Source organism: Taudactylus pleione, unplaced genomic scaffold, assembly GCF_031769625.1.
Source record: "Taudactylus pleione unplaced genomic scaffold, aTauple2 ptg000176l, whole genome shotgun sequence".
Lineage (NCBI taxonomy): Eukaryota > Metazoa > Chordata > Amphibia > Anura > Myobatrachidae > Taudactylus > Taudactylus pleione.
In genome coordinates, this window is record NW_028284578.1 from 1,342,939 (window position 1) to 1,362,640 (window position 19,702).

The 19,702-nt window shown below is 47.4% G+C and overlaps 1 protein-coding gene across 3 annotated transcripts in view; it reads right to left on the reverse strand.

The window, feature by feature from the left end:
* LARP1 (La ribonucleoprotein 1, translational regulator) overlaps window positions 1–17,806 on the reverse strand; it is a 59,522-nt gene extending 41,716 nt beyond the window's left edge. For all 3 annotated transcript variants that reach the window (XM_088475671.1, XM_088475670.1, XM_088475669.1), the window contains exon 1: window positions 17,385–17,806. In XM_088475671.1, the coding sequence (XP_088331797.1) occupies window positions 17,385–17,631 (247 nt within the window). In that variant the 5' untranslated portion in view covers window positions 17,632–17,806. The remainder of the gene's footprint in view (window positions 1–17,384) is intronic.
* Window positions 17,807–19,702: the final 1,896 nt, after the last annotated feature.

Below are 19,702 nucleotides of genomic sequence, written 5' to 3' on the forward strand. Positions count from 1 at the left end.
ACGAGAGCTGCGTGTGTGCGCCCAGAAGCACCGGGTTCAGCTGCGCATGTACAGCTTTGGCCATCCTAAGTGTGAGGAGCAGAAATATGCGCAGCTGCGGCTATTAAGTGCAACAATTACATTGTTCCGTGGGGCGTCCAAAATCAATAGCCACGGTAAAAACATTTCAATCGCCCCATTGAAAGATGCATATCACAACGATTCCAAAAGGTACCAACTTAAATGTTTAGGCTTGTAGGGTACTGGATATTTGACTAGTTCTACTTTTAATGCAATACACTGGAAAAGCTGGCAGAAAATATAGGGGTAAAATATAATTTTACCACCAACCAAGACATCAGATGTAAATCTCCAATGCCCCCAACCTGTACCTTCCTCCTACATGTTGCATATTTCAAGAGGCAAAACCTTATACTAGAGGCCGATTCAATTAAATGTGATGTTGCAGTGCTGTAGGGTTCCCCCAAGCCAAGTAGGCAAAGTAATAAAAATGACTGCTGACACCAGCCTTTAGGAAGTCACCTCTACATTATTTTGTCTATTATTCAGTTAAAGGACCAGTAAAGTTAAAAAGGCAAGTCCACACAATATATAGGGGTTCATGAAGAAAATGAAAACAGTATTGTTAATGTTCACTATATAGCGCATAGGTTCAATGCAATATATAGCTTTGTTGAGTAGCAACTCATGGGCACAATTCAATTAAACGCGAAGTGAACAGAGCCGGGAATGAGCTCCCAGAGCTATTCAATGCTGAGCGAAGTTAGGTCGGGGAAGACTCATTCTCGTGCCTTAAACAGGGTGTTTAGGAGCGAGAACGGGCATTCTCCGACTAACCTTCCCGGCGCTAAGGGCAGAAAACAGCATTGCAACTGGACTTTAAGGATTTATTTTCGCATCCCCAGATGGATGCGAGAAGAAATCCGACAAGTCGGGCTTAGCAGCGCAAATGATTTGAATAGCTCCGGGAGCTGACCCCCAGCGCTATTCACTTCGCGTTGAATAAATCGTGCCCCATGTACACTTACATTTCTGGGTATGCGATCCGGTATCCAGCGGTCCTGTCTGGGATATCAAGGGGCGGAGCCAGAACGGGTGATGGGCAGAAGCCAGGAAGTAAGCAACTTCCATGGCGGCTCGCACTGAAGTTCAGAATACGTTATCCTGAGATGGTGACTCTGGACACAGCAGCATAGCTTTCCGTCCTTTTATGAATCAAACTCACCATACAAAATTAGGTCATAAGTCACGGAGCGGGAGAGCCGCTGGGGAAGTCAGAACTTCTCCACCAAAACCCACTCAGTAAATAGCACTAAGCAGAGAAAAGCCTGGTTTACTGCAAAACAGGACTTTCCCTTGCTGTATGAACAGACATATACACACACACACATATATATATATATATACACATATATATATACACACACACACACACACATATATATATATATATATATATATATATATATTACACACACCGTTGCCAAACATGAAAACATCCCAAAAGAGAACTTAAATTAGGGGTACAGTATCCAGATCATCTTTATGGCGAAACAACGATCCTGCATCACCAAAACGCTCTTGCCCCTGGGAATGAGCGCAATGGAAATTGGTCTCTTAAATGAAAAGGCTTTCAGAGAAAGAAAGCAAGACAATTATGTGATCTCATCAGGTCACACAATATACAGAAGAATGGCACTGTTCTAGTATGTCTTCCGAAGGCTTACCTTATAGTCATGTGCAGGAAAAACAAACAAGAGAGACAATAGAGTACGCCAGCTTTCACAGCCATGAATATGCCTAAAAGATTAGAGACCCAGAATAGCGATGTTTAGGTGATCGTAGGTCGGTAACACACAGAATGCTCCGTTACACAGTGGCAATTGCCTTCTATAATGTCTACATACACCATATATTAAATAACCTTTACCCTGTGCAGCTGAAGAACCCCATACGCACACAATTACAACTCTTATTATCCTCTGCAAGATGGAATAGGAGACGTCAAGCTCCAGGTTACAGTACTGCCTAACATCTTGTTGCTACTCTTCTTTAAACAGTCATGTTACTCAGGTACTATATACCTATGCAGAATACAGAAAGAGGCAACAGCCACAGCAATATAAATATACCGGTGGGTTATGCTACAGACTGCATAAGAAACAACCACTGCTAGGTACACACACGGGATGATACAAATATAGCAGCAGGATAGAAGTTTATCCTGGGACAGATGAATGCAAGAAGCCTCCTCCACCCCTCATCTCTATCTACTTCCAGAGATTACAAAGCCCCTCCTCTGCAGACCCCACCCTACCATGAGCGACTGCTTCAGGTCCTCATCAATGGGCAGCTCTGCACAGACCCAGATACAGGAGATTGTGCACAGCAGCCTGTAAGGTGATGCCCCACCCATATTTTCCCCTCACCCATTGGTTTAGCTACAATGTACTCTGACTCCTGAAAATAAACACACACATGCAGTCCAACCGCAGTAAAACAAGGGAGCCTCACAGCTGGCAGAATCCATTTTTCAGCAGCGTTCTCCCACGGCAAGCTCCAAGCCTGCGTCTCATTCCAGAAAGCTACCAGCTCAGATTCCTCTCTTCTCAGAATGCCAGTTACATCAGTCATATTCAGCCCTGTAATATGACCAGTTAATCCAGCACCAATAGCTCTTTATAATCTTGCCTGGCAGCTTTGGTTGTTGCAGTGCATGTATCACAACACACAAGTCCTGTTTTGCGGTGTAACCTGCCACCCTTGTCCTAGTCCTAAGCACCCCAGGTATACCCACCAAAGAGGCCAGATGCACAGCTAGACCCATGACACTCACATCTGTGTCAATATGCCTGGGGCTCAGACACAGAACACATCACTGATGTACCCCTTCAATACAAACGAACTGGGAATTTGAATGAGTGCAAGTAATAAATAAAATGTAAGTAAATGCAAGCAATAAATAAAATGCCCCTTACCATGGCTGCGTTAAATCGCCTACACTAGTGATTCTCAATATCAACCCTCAAGTCCCCCCCCCCCTCCCCAACAGGTTATGTTCTGATAATTTCTGTCTGAGGAAGCAGGTGAGATAATTACTGGCCCAGCAAAATAGATCAACCCACCTGTGTATGGCTAAAGAAATCCACAAAGCATGACCCGTTGCTGGTACTCAAGAACAGGAGTTGAGAAGCCCTGATCTACAGAACGTGTGGACGAAGCCTATTAGGTAATTAGTGTTCTCATGCCTATTGTATATGTAACCATACACATTACATGCCTATTGTATATGTGACCATACAATGAATCATATTCATATTATATATATATATACATACACACACACACACACACACACACACACACATACATACATACATATACACACACTAAAAGAAGTTGGGTGCTATTCAGTTCTTTTGCAGGACTTTAGCTCCTGGGCAAAAGGCTCCTCATACACCTACCAACAGGTTGCACGATCTTGCGATCAAAAAGAGATCTGCCGGTCAGGAATGCAGACCAGCGGCCATCGATGCTCCAAGATCCATCGAAATGCTCATTCAGATTTGAAAATCACGATTATATTTTTATTGTGATTGGCAAATCAGTGAAATTCAACCTGTTGGACTTCACCGAGCCTGCATCACAGCATTTCAGGATCGCAACAATCCGTTGCTAGTGTATGGGCCCCAGTGTTCTCCCCAGAAAATTTTTCCAGCCGAGTGGTATCAAGAATTAGCCAGATGGGGCCTTCGCAATAATAAAATGTTTTAAACCCTGACCTTATAAGGATTTAAACTTGAAATAACATTTTTATATATTAATTCTCCTTTTCTTAGAGGCCCAGTTGTCTGATTATGAAAAGCTGAAAAGTCTGTAGGATCTGGTCCTTTTTATACAGTTCCCAGATACTGGCCCTCATTCAGAGGCAGTCGCAAGAAGCAATCGCTCTCTGAATGAGGGCGGCCGCTTCATTTTTGAAGTGCGGCCTCCTGGTCGTTAGTTAAGCTGTGGGTTACCACCCACAGCTTAACGACCGACCAGGTTGATGGTCGCGATGGTGATCACCATCGCGACCATCGGGGCTTACGACCAGACCCTAAGGTTGGGTCTGGGCACTCACAAGCCCCAGGGAGCTTTCTGCTCTGATTGAGCAGGAAGCTCCCCACTGACATCACTAATGATGTCAGTGCGGTCGCCCACAAAACGGTAGGCGTTCGTTAAGGAACGCCTCAGTTTTGGAAACCACCCCCCGGCCCGCCTACCAAATGGGGCGAGCTGTCGATAAACATCGACAGTCGTCCCCTTTGGTAGCAAGCTCCGGAGTGACAGAGTTTCTCTGTCGTTCCAGGGCTTGCGCACGCGCAGTGCGGCCGCTGCGCGTGCGTAGGACTAACCATCGAGTCAGTTGCGAGCGTATCGGCGCTTGCGACAGACTGAATGAAGTCCACTGTCCCCACTTGCAGGCTCCCAAAGTGCCGGGTGGTGCACCCGCAAAAAACAGCCTGGGGAGAACACTGCCCTCCCTCACCATTCCAGCCAGATCGATCTCAGGCTGCTCCCCCACTGGCTCTCAGTCAAAAGTGCCCATTATGCAGTGCCCCCTATAGTTTTCCCCTTTATACAGTGCCCCCTGTTTTCCCCTTTATACATTGCCCCCTGTATTTTTGTTTGGCCCCTTATGCAGTGCCCACAGACTGGCCCCTTACGCGTTGGGCCCAGACGGGGCCCAGCCCAGAACTTACCTTAATATGCTGCTCAGCGCTCCCACTCCCGCTGCCTCGCTCTGACTGGATCTAACTAGATCCAGCAGGCGCACACAGAAGGCTCCTCACGTCGCGGGTCATGACGTCACCCGCGCAGTGCATCACTGGGAACGCTTGCCTCTGAAACTTCTTTAGCCTACGGTCACTTCAGAGGCCAGCGTTCCACAGCAGGAGGCGAAGGGTGACCGGGTATGCGGCGGAGCTAAGTGCCGGGCAATAGGCAGTTTCTGCCGGGTGATGCGCCCGCAGAAAAAAGCCTGCAGAGAACACTGGGCCCCTTTAGTGCTATTCAATGACTTCCTGCGACTAGTCACAAAAGCTGCACTTACTGCGGATTTCTGCTTGCACCTTTCTGAGCTGCAAGCAGAAATCAGCGTCAAGTAGGACTTCAGCACTAGTCTTAACCACACAGCTGCATCAAGCCCAGTACTGAGCCTGAGAGCAGCGGCTGAACGCTGCTAATACCAGGCATTATTGCGGGAAAAAGTGGCCGTCCAGGAAGTACATGAATAGCTCCCACGCTCCATTGAGTAAGAAAAGCTCCATTGAAATACCAACAGAATCACAATGTCTGTGGCATTTTTTCTTTTCTTGTTCAATGGTCAGATCATTTTTGGCTTATTGTTACAGACTTCGGAAGTTCCGGTGTGCGCCGGAAATGCTGCACCTCCTGAAAATTTAACTACCTGTAAAGTTTAGACCAAGGGTATTCAACATGCAATCCTCCATCTGGAGTGGAACTACACTTTCCAGCAAGCCCTTTTACAGATTTGCTATTAGGGCATGCTGGGATATGTAGTTACATAACAGATGGAGGGCAACCCTGGTTTAGACTTAAAGGTGTGTTCTTGAGCAAGAACCACCTTTTGTCCCAAAAGTTCACGAATATCAAATGTGAAAGCTTCATCAGTCCTCAACTTTCCAAAGTTACAGAGTATGGGGGCATTCTGGGTAACCTTAATGGAAAATTTAGGACACCTGCAGTATTGTGGTCAGATTTGTTAAGAAAAGGATCCAACTTCCCTATGTAATGCCCAAGTTTTGCCTGGGTTAAATGCTGGAATCTCCGGTCTAAGACAGAGTTCTAGATGTGGTCACAAGGGTAAATAGCAAAATGGACATATACAGTATGAGAGTCATCTGTGGACACATGATTGGTCAACAGTAACTTTGTAGACTCGAGAAACTCCTGGATGAAGTGCCCGATGCTATTTAATTATTGGCCCTCCGGAGGGTCAAAGGGGAAATCCATTAAAATGCCACCTTGGGGATAGTTGTGGGCTGCTAATTAAATATCTCTGGGCACTTTACCCGGGAACTGAAGATGCCGAGTAAAGCATGCATATACCCATCATTAAGTAGCATTTTACCCATGTTGGGATCTGGTCCTGGCATTCTCTTCCAAACATGGGGGGCGATTCAATTCAACGGTAGCTGAATAGTGCCGGGAGGGAGCTCCCGATGCTATTGAATTCTCAGCGATGTAAAGTTGGAGAATGCCGGTTCTCGTGACAACTTGGGTGTATAGTTGCGAGAATCTGCATTCTACGATTAACGTGCTGGCCACAAGGCTGTTAGAACCGTGCTAGACAGGAAACCTGCCTTGTGGCTGGCACTTTAGTCAGATTTCTCTTCACACCCTCCTGAGGGCGACAGGAGAAATTATTAGTCCGACAAAACAGGCCGCTGGCTAGAATATCTCCAGAAGCTCCCTCAGGGCACTATCAATTCCCACTGAATTGAATCGCCACCATAAAGGGCAATTCAGCATGTTTTGAAAAGCACCAGGAAATAGTTCTCTGAACTTTTCAATTGCCCCCATCATGCCCTGTACTTGAATTGGGAGATGCAGGTTACCGCACCTTAAGCGAGATGACTTGCATTCTCTGACTTAAGTGCCAGCCATGATCCTGTTAGTGCACTCGCCAAGTCTGAAACTAGCATCACGGCACTAGTTTAGCATGAGGGTGCAAAAAGAAAGCCTCTAGTCGAGGTTAACAACTTATCCCTGGTGCAATTCAACATTGCACTGGATTGAATCACCCCCATAGAGATTGTAGTCTTGCCCTTAATAGCAAGGTCAGCAATAAAATTTGGGAAAACTTGATACCCGAGAGATCCATTGCCCTCAGGTGTCTATGCTGGTCAGTAAAGATCCAGACACACAAAACTCTGCCAAAATGGGCAGTGAACTTGCTTTGAGCGTGGTAGACAACCAATTTCAGAAAAAGAATTGGAAGCATAATGTACAAGGAAGACCACCTAACAATTTTAAACATTGTTTGTTTATATCCAGTTAAATAAGTGCACCTCTATAACAAACATGAGGCCTAATCAAAGACCAGGATTGCATACCAAGAGGTAGCAGGGTTAGCTCAAGGTTTCAATCCTTTACATGGCTGCCACTTTCCTACAGAATATAATGATGTTCCAGAAACAAATGCTTGAATTGACATACTCAATAAGGGTTATAATGTGTCCACCTTACACACTTGTGAGCCATTAATAAGAGAAAAACTTTTACACACTTACTTACCGCAAACTGGAAGTTTTGCTATCTATGGCAAGCCTAGAATTATAGCCAGGAAGTGCATTAGAAAATACACCACTCGATACATACACATTGGCCATCAAAAGAGCAAGTACATACATTACATAGCCATGAGTATGTGCTTAATAAGGAGTTAGATCCCCGTTGCTGGAGTAACAGCCTCCACTCTTCTGCAAAGTTTCTGCAGGGATTCTCATCTATTCAGCCGCAAAAGTATTGGTAGGGTTAAGCGCTGGTGTTGGGTGATCAGGCCTGGCTCGCAGCCAGCATTCCAAATAATCACAAAGGTGACTATGGGCCCGATTCAGAAATGTCTGCAATGCCAATTTGTGCGCAGATGGAGCGTTCGTCAATGCGCATGCATGTCAGACACACTGTGATCGTACACAGATAGTTTTACAATCACGCCCGTACAGAGGATCCATCTCCAAAGGGAGTGACAGGTAGTCAACTTTTGGTGAAGGTAACGGGGTTCAGTTGGGGGGCTGGTGGCTAAGTAAATTGGCGTGTCTGACCATTCAAATGCTGTTTCATGGGCGTACATAAATTGGCCATTACCATCTCGTTTGCAGCATGAGAGCTCTGGGGGAGATGTATTAAGCGCCATCAGCGCAACTAATGTGCACTGATACCGCTTCTCCATGTATGAATGGGGGTCTGGGCGGTAAATGACAGGGGCGCTACAAGATAGCCCAACCTATCGGCGCTGCTATTTATGAATGGTCAGTTCCCCTGACCGTCCCGCTGCAGCTGTTTGTTATTGACAGCAGCAGCCTGGCGATGCCCTATCCCCACAGCATGGACAGTGCTGTCGGCTCAATGGCTGCACGCGGGATCTTGCAAGATCCCGCGCATGCTCAGTGGAGCTGACCATGACTGAGACACAGTGCAGCAGCACTAGGCTGATGCGCTGTGCACTCAGATAGGGATCGCCGGAAGGGGGGGGGGGGGGGGGGAGGAGTTGTCACTCCCCCGCTGCAGCCGAAAAGACGTTAATAGATCTCATCGTGCTTCGCCTCGGTAAAGAGGCGAAGCAGTAAGCGTTATAGCGGCACGATAAGTGCTGCTATAATACATTTGCCCCTCTGTGTGTGTCAGGAGAGCTGCAGTGTTAGCAGCTGGTCAGGCTTGTCGCATACGCTGCATGGCTGCCCGGTCTACATAGATGTTACCGATGTTGTTTGTCGCCCGACGGATATGAGAAGGAAGCAGTGGGGGTCCCTATGCTCGCTATGCTTTGGAAGGTATTAGCATATTTTAGCAACTGCAATCCGTGAGAGAGTGCAGTTGCATTACCGTCTATTTCTGAATCAGGCCCAATGTTCCACTAAAATTTTAATGCTACAGTATACAACATTCTAGAGCAGGACTGGCCATCCTGTGGCTCTCCCCATGTTGTGAAACTACATGTGCCAGCATTCTCTCCCAACGATCACTGGGTAAAGCATGCTGGGACTTGTAGTTTCACAACAGCTGGAGAACCACAGGTTGGCTAGGCCTGTTCTAGAGCATTATGTGCTTACAGCATTGGGGGAAATTAAATTCCTTTTGCGGGAATATAGCTATTGGGTCAAGTGTCCGGAGCTATTCAATTGCCTACACGGTAAACCCACCACTAACTGATTTCTGCTGACATCCTCCTGAGGGCTGAGCAGATATCCATGCTAACTAGTGTCTCAGGGCTAGTCACAGTATTACCGCATGCGATAACCGCATCGTGCCCGGCCCTTAACCCATCTCCTGGCTTAAGCGCCGGGAACAATACAGTCAATTCAATAGATTCGGGAACTTAATCCGGGAGCTACACCCCCACAAAGAGATTTGAATTCCCCCCCCCATTGCGGCTACAGTTTGGGCAAAGCCAAATCATGAAAAGCTGTCCCAAACTTGTTCCTCCATAACCAAACTTTACAGTGGGCATAATTCCAGAGAATAGGTGTTCAGTGCCCAATGACTCTGAACTTTATACCAGTAAACGTCTGGCACTGCACATGGTGATCTGAGGCATGTGTGTGTCTGCTGAGCCATGGAAACCCATTCCTAAATTCCTGAACAGCTCTTGCATGGATGTTGCTTCCAGGGGAAGTTTGGAACTTGACAGTCAGTGGTGCAAACAAGGAATGACAACTTTTATGTATTTCAGCATTTGGTGGTCACGTTTGCTGGACTTGTGTGGTCAACAACTCTGTTTCTACTAGACGTGGCACCCTAAAGGTACGTATCCGCTAGCAGATAGTGGAACGACAGTATGATTGCAACATTGTAATCGTACGGTTGTTCCTCTTCCGCTGCAGTGCCTACACTGAACGATATTTCGTTCAGTGCAGGCACCCTACATCATCCCCGAACATGACCAATCTGTCGTTATCGGCAGATTGACCAGCGTATTCAGGCGATGATTGATGTCGAAAACGACCAGCGGGAGCACGCATCGCTGCTCGGTTTACATTTTAATGCACGATTAATGAGCGATTGAACGATAACGATATAGTTAAATCAATCATTTTAATCGGCAAGTGGATATGCGGCTTAAGACAGTACAACATTAAAAAAAGTCTTCAGGATGACCAAATCTACAGCTGTTTGACTATTGAGATTAGATTGCTGCATGCTTGATGCAGTGGGTGTGACTGGAACAGCCAAACACAGTAATACATGGTGCCCATGTTCTATAGGCCATCTAGTGCAAGCATAAACATTAAAGCTGCACTTCTTGTTATGTAATGAACCCTCTCCCTAAACCAAAACCAGGGGCTTAGAATTCTCACAGCCCAGGGAAAAGCCACAATAGCAGTTCGTAGTGCAAGTTTGAGAATACTTTGCTCCATTTAACCTGAAGTCAAACTTTAAAATAATTTCAATACTTTTGCCCATTTTCCAGTTATAGTACCAAGCCATTCATTCATACAGTTCTTGTTTTATGTAGAGTACACAAGGCCGATATACATCGTTCGTACAGCTGACACATTATATATATTGCCTCGCCCTTGGGTCAGTGTGTACATACAATAAATCTGAACAATGTCGCCCACAGATATATCGCATCTAAGACAAGATCAAACCATATTTTGGGCGCAAAATCTCTTGAATGAAGTCACAAGTGGGTGGGTATATTCAAACGGAGACTGCTGGGCCGATATATCGGTCGGACGATTTGTGAGATTGCTTGTGCACAGACCTTACCAATGGTTGGATCGGTTTTCCAGTCACTCGGACGGCAGATCCGTTGGCCCAGTGTGTAGATCACATTAGAGACAGCCCATTCAGACATATTTAGTATCTCAAGTTTCTTAAAAAAGGGCTAACTAGACAAACAGCCCCCATCCACCACACCTAGGAAAAAAAATACACAGTAGTACAAGCAACCTCCACCTAAACACATACAATCCTCTACAAACAGAACATGTACAGCAGAGTGCCTCTGTGCCAAGCTCCAGCACACAAACTGACTGCCAATAAAATAGAGCAACACCTCCTCATGGTAAAGTCACCTTAGAGCAGCTACAAATCAGTCAACACTATGACTGGTATGTGTTGTGACGAGAATGAACATGGTTACCCCTGAAAAGGAAATTAAAGGGTGTACACAAACAAAAAAATGTAATGAAACAATCAATGACCAGTAACCCCTGCAGCGTCATAGGGACGAAAAACAAAACAAGCGAATCTCACAGGCCAGTAACACACAAGCCGGTCACCAGGGAGGCACTGTCCAAAACAAAAATAAGAATGCTCGTGCATGAATTTATTAGCTTCTTGCTACTCTTTGGGGGGGGGGGGGGGGGGTTCAATTCAGTAAAGACGTGATGGGACGTTCCGGAACGACGCATCACATCTACCGGCATTGCTAGGCGGCACTACTGTAAATGGTGATATGTGCGCAGCCAGGCACTGCAGTAAGGGGCCCATTTATCAACAGGCTTTATCATACGCGACGAGTTTTAAAACTAAACGCGTATGATAAATTGTGCTCCGGAAGGAGCTCCCAAAGCTATTCAATTCAGTGCGCTGTTAGGTCGGAGAATGCCCGTTCTCCCTCCCCTTAAACAAGGTGTTTAGTCGCGAGAACGGTCATTCTCTGACTAAAAGTTCAATGCTGGACAGAAAACAGCAACGCGCCTGTACTTTTGAGGGATTTCTGCTCGCACCCCTACAGGGGTTGCGAGAAGAAATCCTTAACAGCGCACTGAATTGAATAGCCACGGGAGCTCCCTCCTGAATGGTGGTTTGAAGAAGGTCATGAAAGAAGCGACAAAGATCCTCTGAACTCTCCTCGGTCCCAGTTACACAGCAAATGTATTTGACTGGAATGAGGAGATTTAGGGCACGATTCTATTCAACGCAATGTAAATAGCGCCGGGAGATAGCTCCCGGAGCTATTCAATTCATCGCGATGTTAGGTCGGGAAAGGCTCGTTCTCGCGCCTTGAACAGGGTGTTTAGGCGCGATAACGGGCATTCCCCGACCTAACTTCCCGGCGCGAGGCTGTTTTCCAGGCGCGAAGGGCAGAAAACAGCCTTGCGCCGGGACTTTTGTCAGATTTCTGCTCTTATCCCCGGAGGGATGAGAGAAGAAATCATTAGTCGGACTTGGCAGCGCGGTGTATTGAATAGCTCCGGGAGCTCACTCCCGGCGCTATTTACATCGCGTTGAATAGAATCGTGCCCTAAGTGCTTAACCGAACAAAACATGTAATCAGGGTTCCCACTATGTAAATCACCTGTAAGGATTTATTGGTGACTTGTTCCAAAAATCAAGTTCGTTTTGCCCACAAATAAGATGGCCCTACGTATGCCTGCTCAATTTCTAGGACTATAGTGAATGCCCAGGAAAAATACTACAATTGTTTCATAAGTGTCAGCAAAACCGGTGCTTCCAAATACTTATCAGTCGAAGCAAGCATGAAGTAGGCTGCAGCTACACCAGCGAATTTAATCGTGAAATAAAGGTAAATTGCCCGGTTTCTAAGCACTATTTACAGATCATGAGATTCATCTAACTTTGGTAAATTGCATACAACACAGTGAAAAGATTAAAAATGTATAGTATTTGCCAATGCAAACTTTTAAATATATCGGCAGTTGCTTTTATAGGGGGCGATTTAATTGTTTTAGCATGTTTTAGCAGTGATGAGCATTACCCCTGTCTAAACACACATGGCAATATTCAATTGTTAGGCATTTTTGCACGTCGCCCCAAAATAGACTAAATGTAGCTGCAAAAAAAACAAACAGCTAAGACACAAAGTCCTGGTTAGCACACCCAAAACGGGAGTTTGCAGGGAAATATACAATTGATACAGATTATCACGCCCAAAGAGGTCGGGCTTAGCCAGGTAAATCAGCTAAATTGAGTTCCCGCTAGGCTGTTTTAGCGGGGCGCGGCGCCCTACCCTCTTTCTGGAAGGCAAAAAGCGACCTGCCCTCCAGAAGGAGGGCAAAAAGCGCCCTGCCCTAACAGCCTGCGGGAACAGTCTTCACCCGCGGGTCGCAGTGTCCCGCGGGTGAAGAAATGTGCGGTGACCCGGTCACCGCTGGAGAATAGACGCCGGGCGCAGGGGGCTGCCCGGCGTGTCCGTAAGTGCCGGGCACACCCCCAAGAGTGACGAAACCGGGACGCGTCTTATAGACACGCCCCCTTTTCGATGACCACGCCGCCCCCTTCTCGGTCGCGCGCCTTCGGCAAGCGCACGGACATGCCCTCTCTAGCTCCGGCGCCCTGCCTCCCACCGGAGCTAGAGGGAACACTACTAAACCCGACCAAAGTGCTGCATGTAATCGCGAAAAGTGCCGTTTGGGTGCCCAAACGGGTCACCTTTCGTGCATTTCAGCTGGCCACCCCCGGGGGGTGCGAGCTGAAAAGTCGGCACCGGTAGCTGATAGCACCTAACAGGAGCAACAATTGAATAGCTCCGTTGGGCTCGAGGGGCGAACAGCTGCCAGCGAAAACAATTGAATTGCGCCTTTGGCGTCCAAAATCAGAACTTTTCACATATTGCTGCTTGCCGCAATAGGGGCGAGCAGAAATGTGTCCACTCACGGACTTCGCACCTGAACAGAGCAACAACTACGTTGCTTCGTCAGGTGCCCATTACTCACAGACGTGGGTGAAAACAATTGAATCGCCACAGAATCCAACCTGTACTATATATTTAGTTGTCTGTTAGCACAGTAGTTCAGCTTGGCTCACATATCACCCCTTTAAATTCTGCTGGAATGTTTTAACAAAAATTTTTTAAAAATAGCACCCGGCAAAAATGTTAATACCATCAGCAACATAACAAAAATAAATTCACCCCACCTACAAACACACAGAAGTATCCCCAGGTGTGACTGCTTTAAATGGAAATGCAAATCCCTCTCTTTCCAACTTCCTGCCCCCACCCCCCCCTGCCTGAGACTATAAAACTGGAAAGGCCAAAAAAGTGACAAGGCTCACAAAATTTTCAAACTCTTCTAAATTGTATGATCTACAGTGGTAAATTGAACCTGGCATGCTGACATTTTAACGGTGTCAACTTGACAACTGCAAACATGATGGTAAAGGTGCGTACACACTAGACGATTAAAAAGAGCGATTGAACGATTACGACATCATTAAATCGCTCATTAATCGTTCATAAATCGTCCAGTAAGCCGTTGAAAACGACTAGCAATACGCACTCCCGGTGGTTGTTTTTCACATCTATCTTCGCCTGAACATGCAGACCAACCTGCCGATAACAATGTTTGGGGATGAGAGAGGGTGCCAGCACTGAACGGCATATCGTTCAGTGTGGGCGCATTATCCACTACACAAGATGAACGACTGCACAATTACAATGTTGTAATCGTGCAGTCGTTCCACTTTTGTCTAGTGTGTACGCACCTTAAAGCATCATGTTTGAAATCGTAAAGCCAGCACTGTTAAAATTCTTTCAAATAGTCTTACGAGCATGTCGGCATGCCATCTTCAACCTACCAAGGTCCCTGTTCCCATTGTAGACCTTCCGATTTGCGAGATAGTAACTACATCCTTTTAATATTAACTTCATATATCATGTTAGCACAGTGTGTAGATGCACATTTCACATCAAGCTGCATAAGAGCAGCTCAGGTTTTCAGATGCTGCATCACACTCAATATTTAATTGCTAACACCCTATCTTTCTATGGATGATGAGCCCCTAGTAACATTATCATATTTCTATGGCAGGACTAGAAAAATGATAATATCTTGACCAACTTTCACTGCAGCTTTTCCCAGAAAAGTCAACCAACCAGTAAATGTTCAGGAAGTGTGGGAGATTTAACCCAGCAGCTGCTGGTGGGCTCGGTATAGTATTTTATACACATTTCTATTTTGATATTCACTACTGACAGTGTACTTCTGCGCTGTAAGCGAAAAGCCCTGTTGACAACAAAGAAACACGAAGGGGTGTCGGGCCCAAAGGATGAACCAGCATTGCCAGGATTGGTCACCTGATCTTAAACGCTTTATCTGGTCTTTAAATGTACAGGCTGGTTAATACTATACTGCAGAGAGAGGTGAATGTGTGTGAAATTTGCATGTTAACAGTTACACAGCTTACCAAGCTATATTATTTATTAACTGTTATTTATATTACGCAGCGCTTACAGAGAACGGTCATTCGCATCAGTCCCTGCCACAGTGGAACTTACAATCTATAAAGGGGAATTAAATTTAGTACAATGGACGCTATAGGGGCGATTTGTTTTTTGTTGCACCCGATCTCCCATCTAGAATGACAGGAAATCAGGGTGAGATATTCAACTGTTTTGGGTGCCCGTGCCCTTTTGCGCATGTCGCACCCAAAACCATCTCAGACGGCCTCGAGCAGAAATGTTGGTGACGTTGGCTCTTGCACCAGAACGAGCAACAATTGAATTGCTCCGAAGGACAGAGATTGTTTTCGCCACCCGCAAAAACAAATTAATACCCCCCCAATTGCCGTTTCGTAATAGCACATTGTGCCTGCTGCCATCGCAAGTTTTCAATGCACCCCAGAGGTGCGAGGACGACCCAAATGTATATGGCAGGCATGTACGCAGACATCACATTCCCACCTACATTTCTACAACACACACTATGGTTAATTTTTTAGCCAATTTACATACTGGTATGTTTTTAAATGATTGGTAGAAACCCACAGAGGGAGGTCATACAGACTTCACACAAGTCCCTGGCTGGAATCTAACCCCCAACCCTATTGCTGAGGCAGCAAAGCTAAGCATTGCTCAGTGTACTGCTGTATAAATTGTAACATACATCAGGCACTACCTGCTCTAGCAAAATAAATAACCATAAACTACAAAGTTGGAATATTTCATTTCAAAGTAGTTTAATTGCATAAGCTTTTAACATGCAAACAAACGTAATTATATAAATAAAAGAATGCAAAACTGCAATATACTACAAATTTAGTATTTTTGTTTTTAAACAATAAACTGCAGAACTTTGCTAGAAAAAAAACAATGCAAAAATTATTTCTCTTTGGCGCACAATAATCTTAGGGTAAATAAGAGTATGTTATTAACTTAGTTGGCCCTTTAATCACATTAAATATTTGCATTTGATACAAAGAAATAAGAATTTACCACCAGATCCTTTCGTCCACTTTACCTGAACTCAACTTTGCAACATGTGAAGCATTCACTGTACTTTTGTGTGTTAACAGGGAATTACTAAAAAACTAATGAGCACATGTTCTGCCCCCTGCCCCCCAGATCCATACACACCAAGATTTATGCCCAACTGCTCTCATGGAGGTCGCACTGCTACTTATAGTTGGAGTAGAAGCTTGGGCTATTTTTATCAGCACAGAGGGGACGAGCTCTGCAGACCCACAGAGTGCCAGCAAAGCATGGGAAACTCGCCAAGGCTTAACCAACCCCATGGTGCTGCATGCTCTATAGTAAGCAGGAGAGAGGGGGTAGCATTTATGGCAGTGCCTTGCAGCCACACTGGGACGTTCAGTGGACCATTAAGAAAAATATATATATTCTATAGATCACCCATTCTGCAGCGCTTTATAGAAAATTTGGATATTCATATCTGTCCATGCCCCTGTAAAACTCACAATCTATATTCCATAGCACATGTACATACTAGGGTGTTTGTTTGTTTTTGGTCAGAATCCAATTAGCCTACCAGTATATTTATGGATTGAACACACAACTCAGAAGGAACTGCGATGGGGAGGGAGGAGAAGTGGCAGCGGTTCCTGTCCCCAGTCTAACCGGGGCTGCAGAGCATGTGCAGGAGGTGTAGAGAGGCGCTCAGGCCTAGGGCAGGAGACCCACGTTGCCTGTCTGAATGGAGAATGCTGGGTAGTAGCAGTGGGTGGGCGGGGCCAGTGGAACGTTGGACCGTGAACGTTCTGAAATTGGAACGTTGGACTTGGACAGTTCATTAACCCCTCAGCTGCCCGGCGGTACGCCGCAACCACTATTACACTGTTTCCCCCCCGCATCGCAGGAGGGACATATACAATCATGGGTGCTGGTATGGAGCCACCGATCCTCCACCCACTAGGCCAGACTGCAGTGTCATCAAAGGGTGTACTAGGCAACCCCTTCCCCCTTTTGTCACCGCCCCCCATTTCTCTCCCGTGTCACAAGCCTAGTATTTGGAGGAGGGGGGGGGGAATCAAGCAGGTGACCTTATAAGCACCCCCTAAAATACATACAAGCCATGGGGGTCAGCCTTAGGAGGGATGATCCCTAAAAAAAATAAAAAAAAAACAGCACATTTTACCCACATGGCGCTTAGATCCATAATGAAGGAGACACTCCCAGCACCGCCCGCAGACAGTCCAGAGATCGGAGCTGCAGTACAGCATGAGTGGAGAAGAGCAATACCCCCGGTCTGCCCCTGGTGCCAGCAGGCACAGGACCCCAGACAAGAACGGGGGCACAGAGATGGCACATTAAATAGTGTGAAATACATGAAAGAGGCACTGTACACCTCCTCCATCACCATCACACCCAATTCAGTGGTGACCGAAGCTGCAATCCAGCAAACAGCCCATCTTCCCCGATCACACGGCGGGTTTGCTGGTGCACTTACCTGCCGAGAGCTGCCCATTTACTGGCCCACCGTGGCCACCGCTTGCCTTGATCCAGGGGTTCACCTTGGGCGGAGGAGCTTCCACAAACTCCCTGCGCCCCAGGGCTTCCTCGCCCTCCTGCCCCAGCTCCTGCTTCCCTCCCTCGGGTGGCCGCCTTTCCTCCACCTCGCTGTCCGCTGGCGGCGGCGACTGCTGCTGCTGCAGGGGCGGCGGTGGCAAGAGCGGAGCCTCTACCTGAGTCGCCATGTCCCCCACCACCACCCGGGAGGGGATGAGGTGTCAGACCCCTGGGCTTTTCTCTCCTTGCAAGAAGGGCAGGACGTAATGGCCGGCAAGCGTGGGATAGGCAATCACCGGGCGGCCTCCCGAAGTCACCGCGGCTGCTGCAATATGGAAGCCAAGGAAGACCACGCGATGGGACTGTACGGGAACGCGCTCTGAGACACGCCGACGTGCGCGCAACCTGGTGTGGAGGGGGGAGAATAGAGTAGGGGGGCGGGAGTGTTCCTCTGAGGGTCAGCTGGGGAGGGTAGCCGTGGTAGTAGGCAACGTTTGGCACTCAGGCGCAACCTGCCACAGTTGTAGCATGCTGCTAGGGGTGTTGTAGAACTAAACATCCTAGCATGCCCTGTCACAGGTTTGCTATTTAGCTATGCTAAAACTGTTGCAAGGCATGCTGGGATTTGTAGTTCAACAACAGCTGGGGGGGCCGCTTATTGCCCACACCACTGCTAAACTATGGCAGGATATGCTAGGTAGGGTAACTAGTTCCACACCAGCTGGAGTGCCACTGTTTGGTTACCCCTACTGTACACTAACTAGCAGCTCATCCCCCAGACCTGACTCCTCAGTGACACCTTATTCTCCTGATGACTATCATGCTGGGACTTGTAGTTTGCCATCTTCCTGCCTAACCCCGCTGCCCTTTATATACACAATTATTTACCATAAAAGTGCATCTCATTTTCAAACCTGTGTGAAATAAGTTTGCCTTATTCTCATTTTAAGCAACATTTTGCACAGTTCTCCTTCAGAGATTGGCTTTAAGAACTCGCTTAAGTGGGAGAGTAGAGCTGTCTTTGATGGGAGAGGGGAGCTGTGATGGGAGAGGGGAGCTGTGTTGGGAGAGAGGAGCTGTGATGGGAGAGAGCAGTGATGGGAGAGGGGAGCTGTGTTGGGAGATAACAGTGATGAGAGAGGGGAGCTGTGATGGGAGAGGGAAGTTGTGATGGAAGAGGGGATCTGTGATGGGAGACAACAGGTGTGTTGGGAAAGGGGAGCTGTGATGGGAGAAAGGAACTGTGTTGGGAGAGGGGAGTTGGGATGGGAGCTGTGTTGGGGGATGGGAGCTGTGATGGGAGAGGGGAGCTGTGATGGGAAAGCGGAGCTGTGTTGGGAGAGGGGAGCTGTGTTGGGAGAGGGAAGCTGTGATGGGAGAGAGCAGTGATTGGAGAGGGGAGCTGTGTTGGGAGATAACAGTGATAGGAGAAGGGAGCTGTGATGGGAGAGAAGAGGTATGTTGGGAGAGGGGAGCTGTGATGGGAGAGAGGAACTGTGTTGGGAGAGGGAAGTTGTGATGGGAGAGAGGAGCTGTAATGGGAGAGGGAAGCTGTGATGGGAGAGGGGAGCTGTGATGGGAGAGAGAACCTGTAATGGGAGAGGAAAGCTGATGGGAGAGGGGAGCTCGGATGGGAGAGAGGAGCTGTGTTGTGAGATGAGTGCAGTGATGGGAGAGGGGAGCTGTGAGGGGAGAGGAGAGCAGTGATGGGAGGGGCGCTGTGATGGGAGAGGAGAGCTGTGTTGGGAGAGGGAAGCTGTGATGGGAGAGAGTAGTGATTGGAGAGGGGAGCTGTGTTGGGAGATAACAGTGATAGGAGAAGGGAGCTGTGATGGGAGAGAAGAGGTATGTTGGGAGAGGGGAGCTGTGATGGGAGAGAGGAACTGTGTTGGGAGAGGGAAGTTGTGATGGGAGAGGGAAGCTGTGATGGGAGAGGGGAGCTGTGATGGGAGAGGGAAGCTGTGATGGGAGAGGGGAGCTGTGTTGGGAGAGGAGTGCAGTGATGGGAGAGGGGAGCTGTGATGGGAGAGGAGAGCTGTGATGGGAGAGGGGAGCTGTGATGGGAGAGTGAAGCTGTGATGGGAAAGGGGAGCTGTGTTGCAGAGTGAAGCTGTGTTGGGAGAGAGGAGCTGTGTTGGGAGAGAGGAGCTGTTGGGAGAGGGGAGCTGTGTTGGGAGAGGGGATCTGTGATGGGAGAGAGCAGTGATGGGAGAGGGGAGCTGTGATGGGAGAGATGAGCTATTGGGAGAGGGGAGCTGT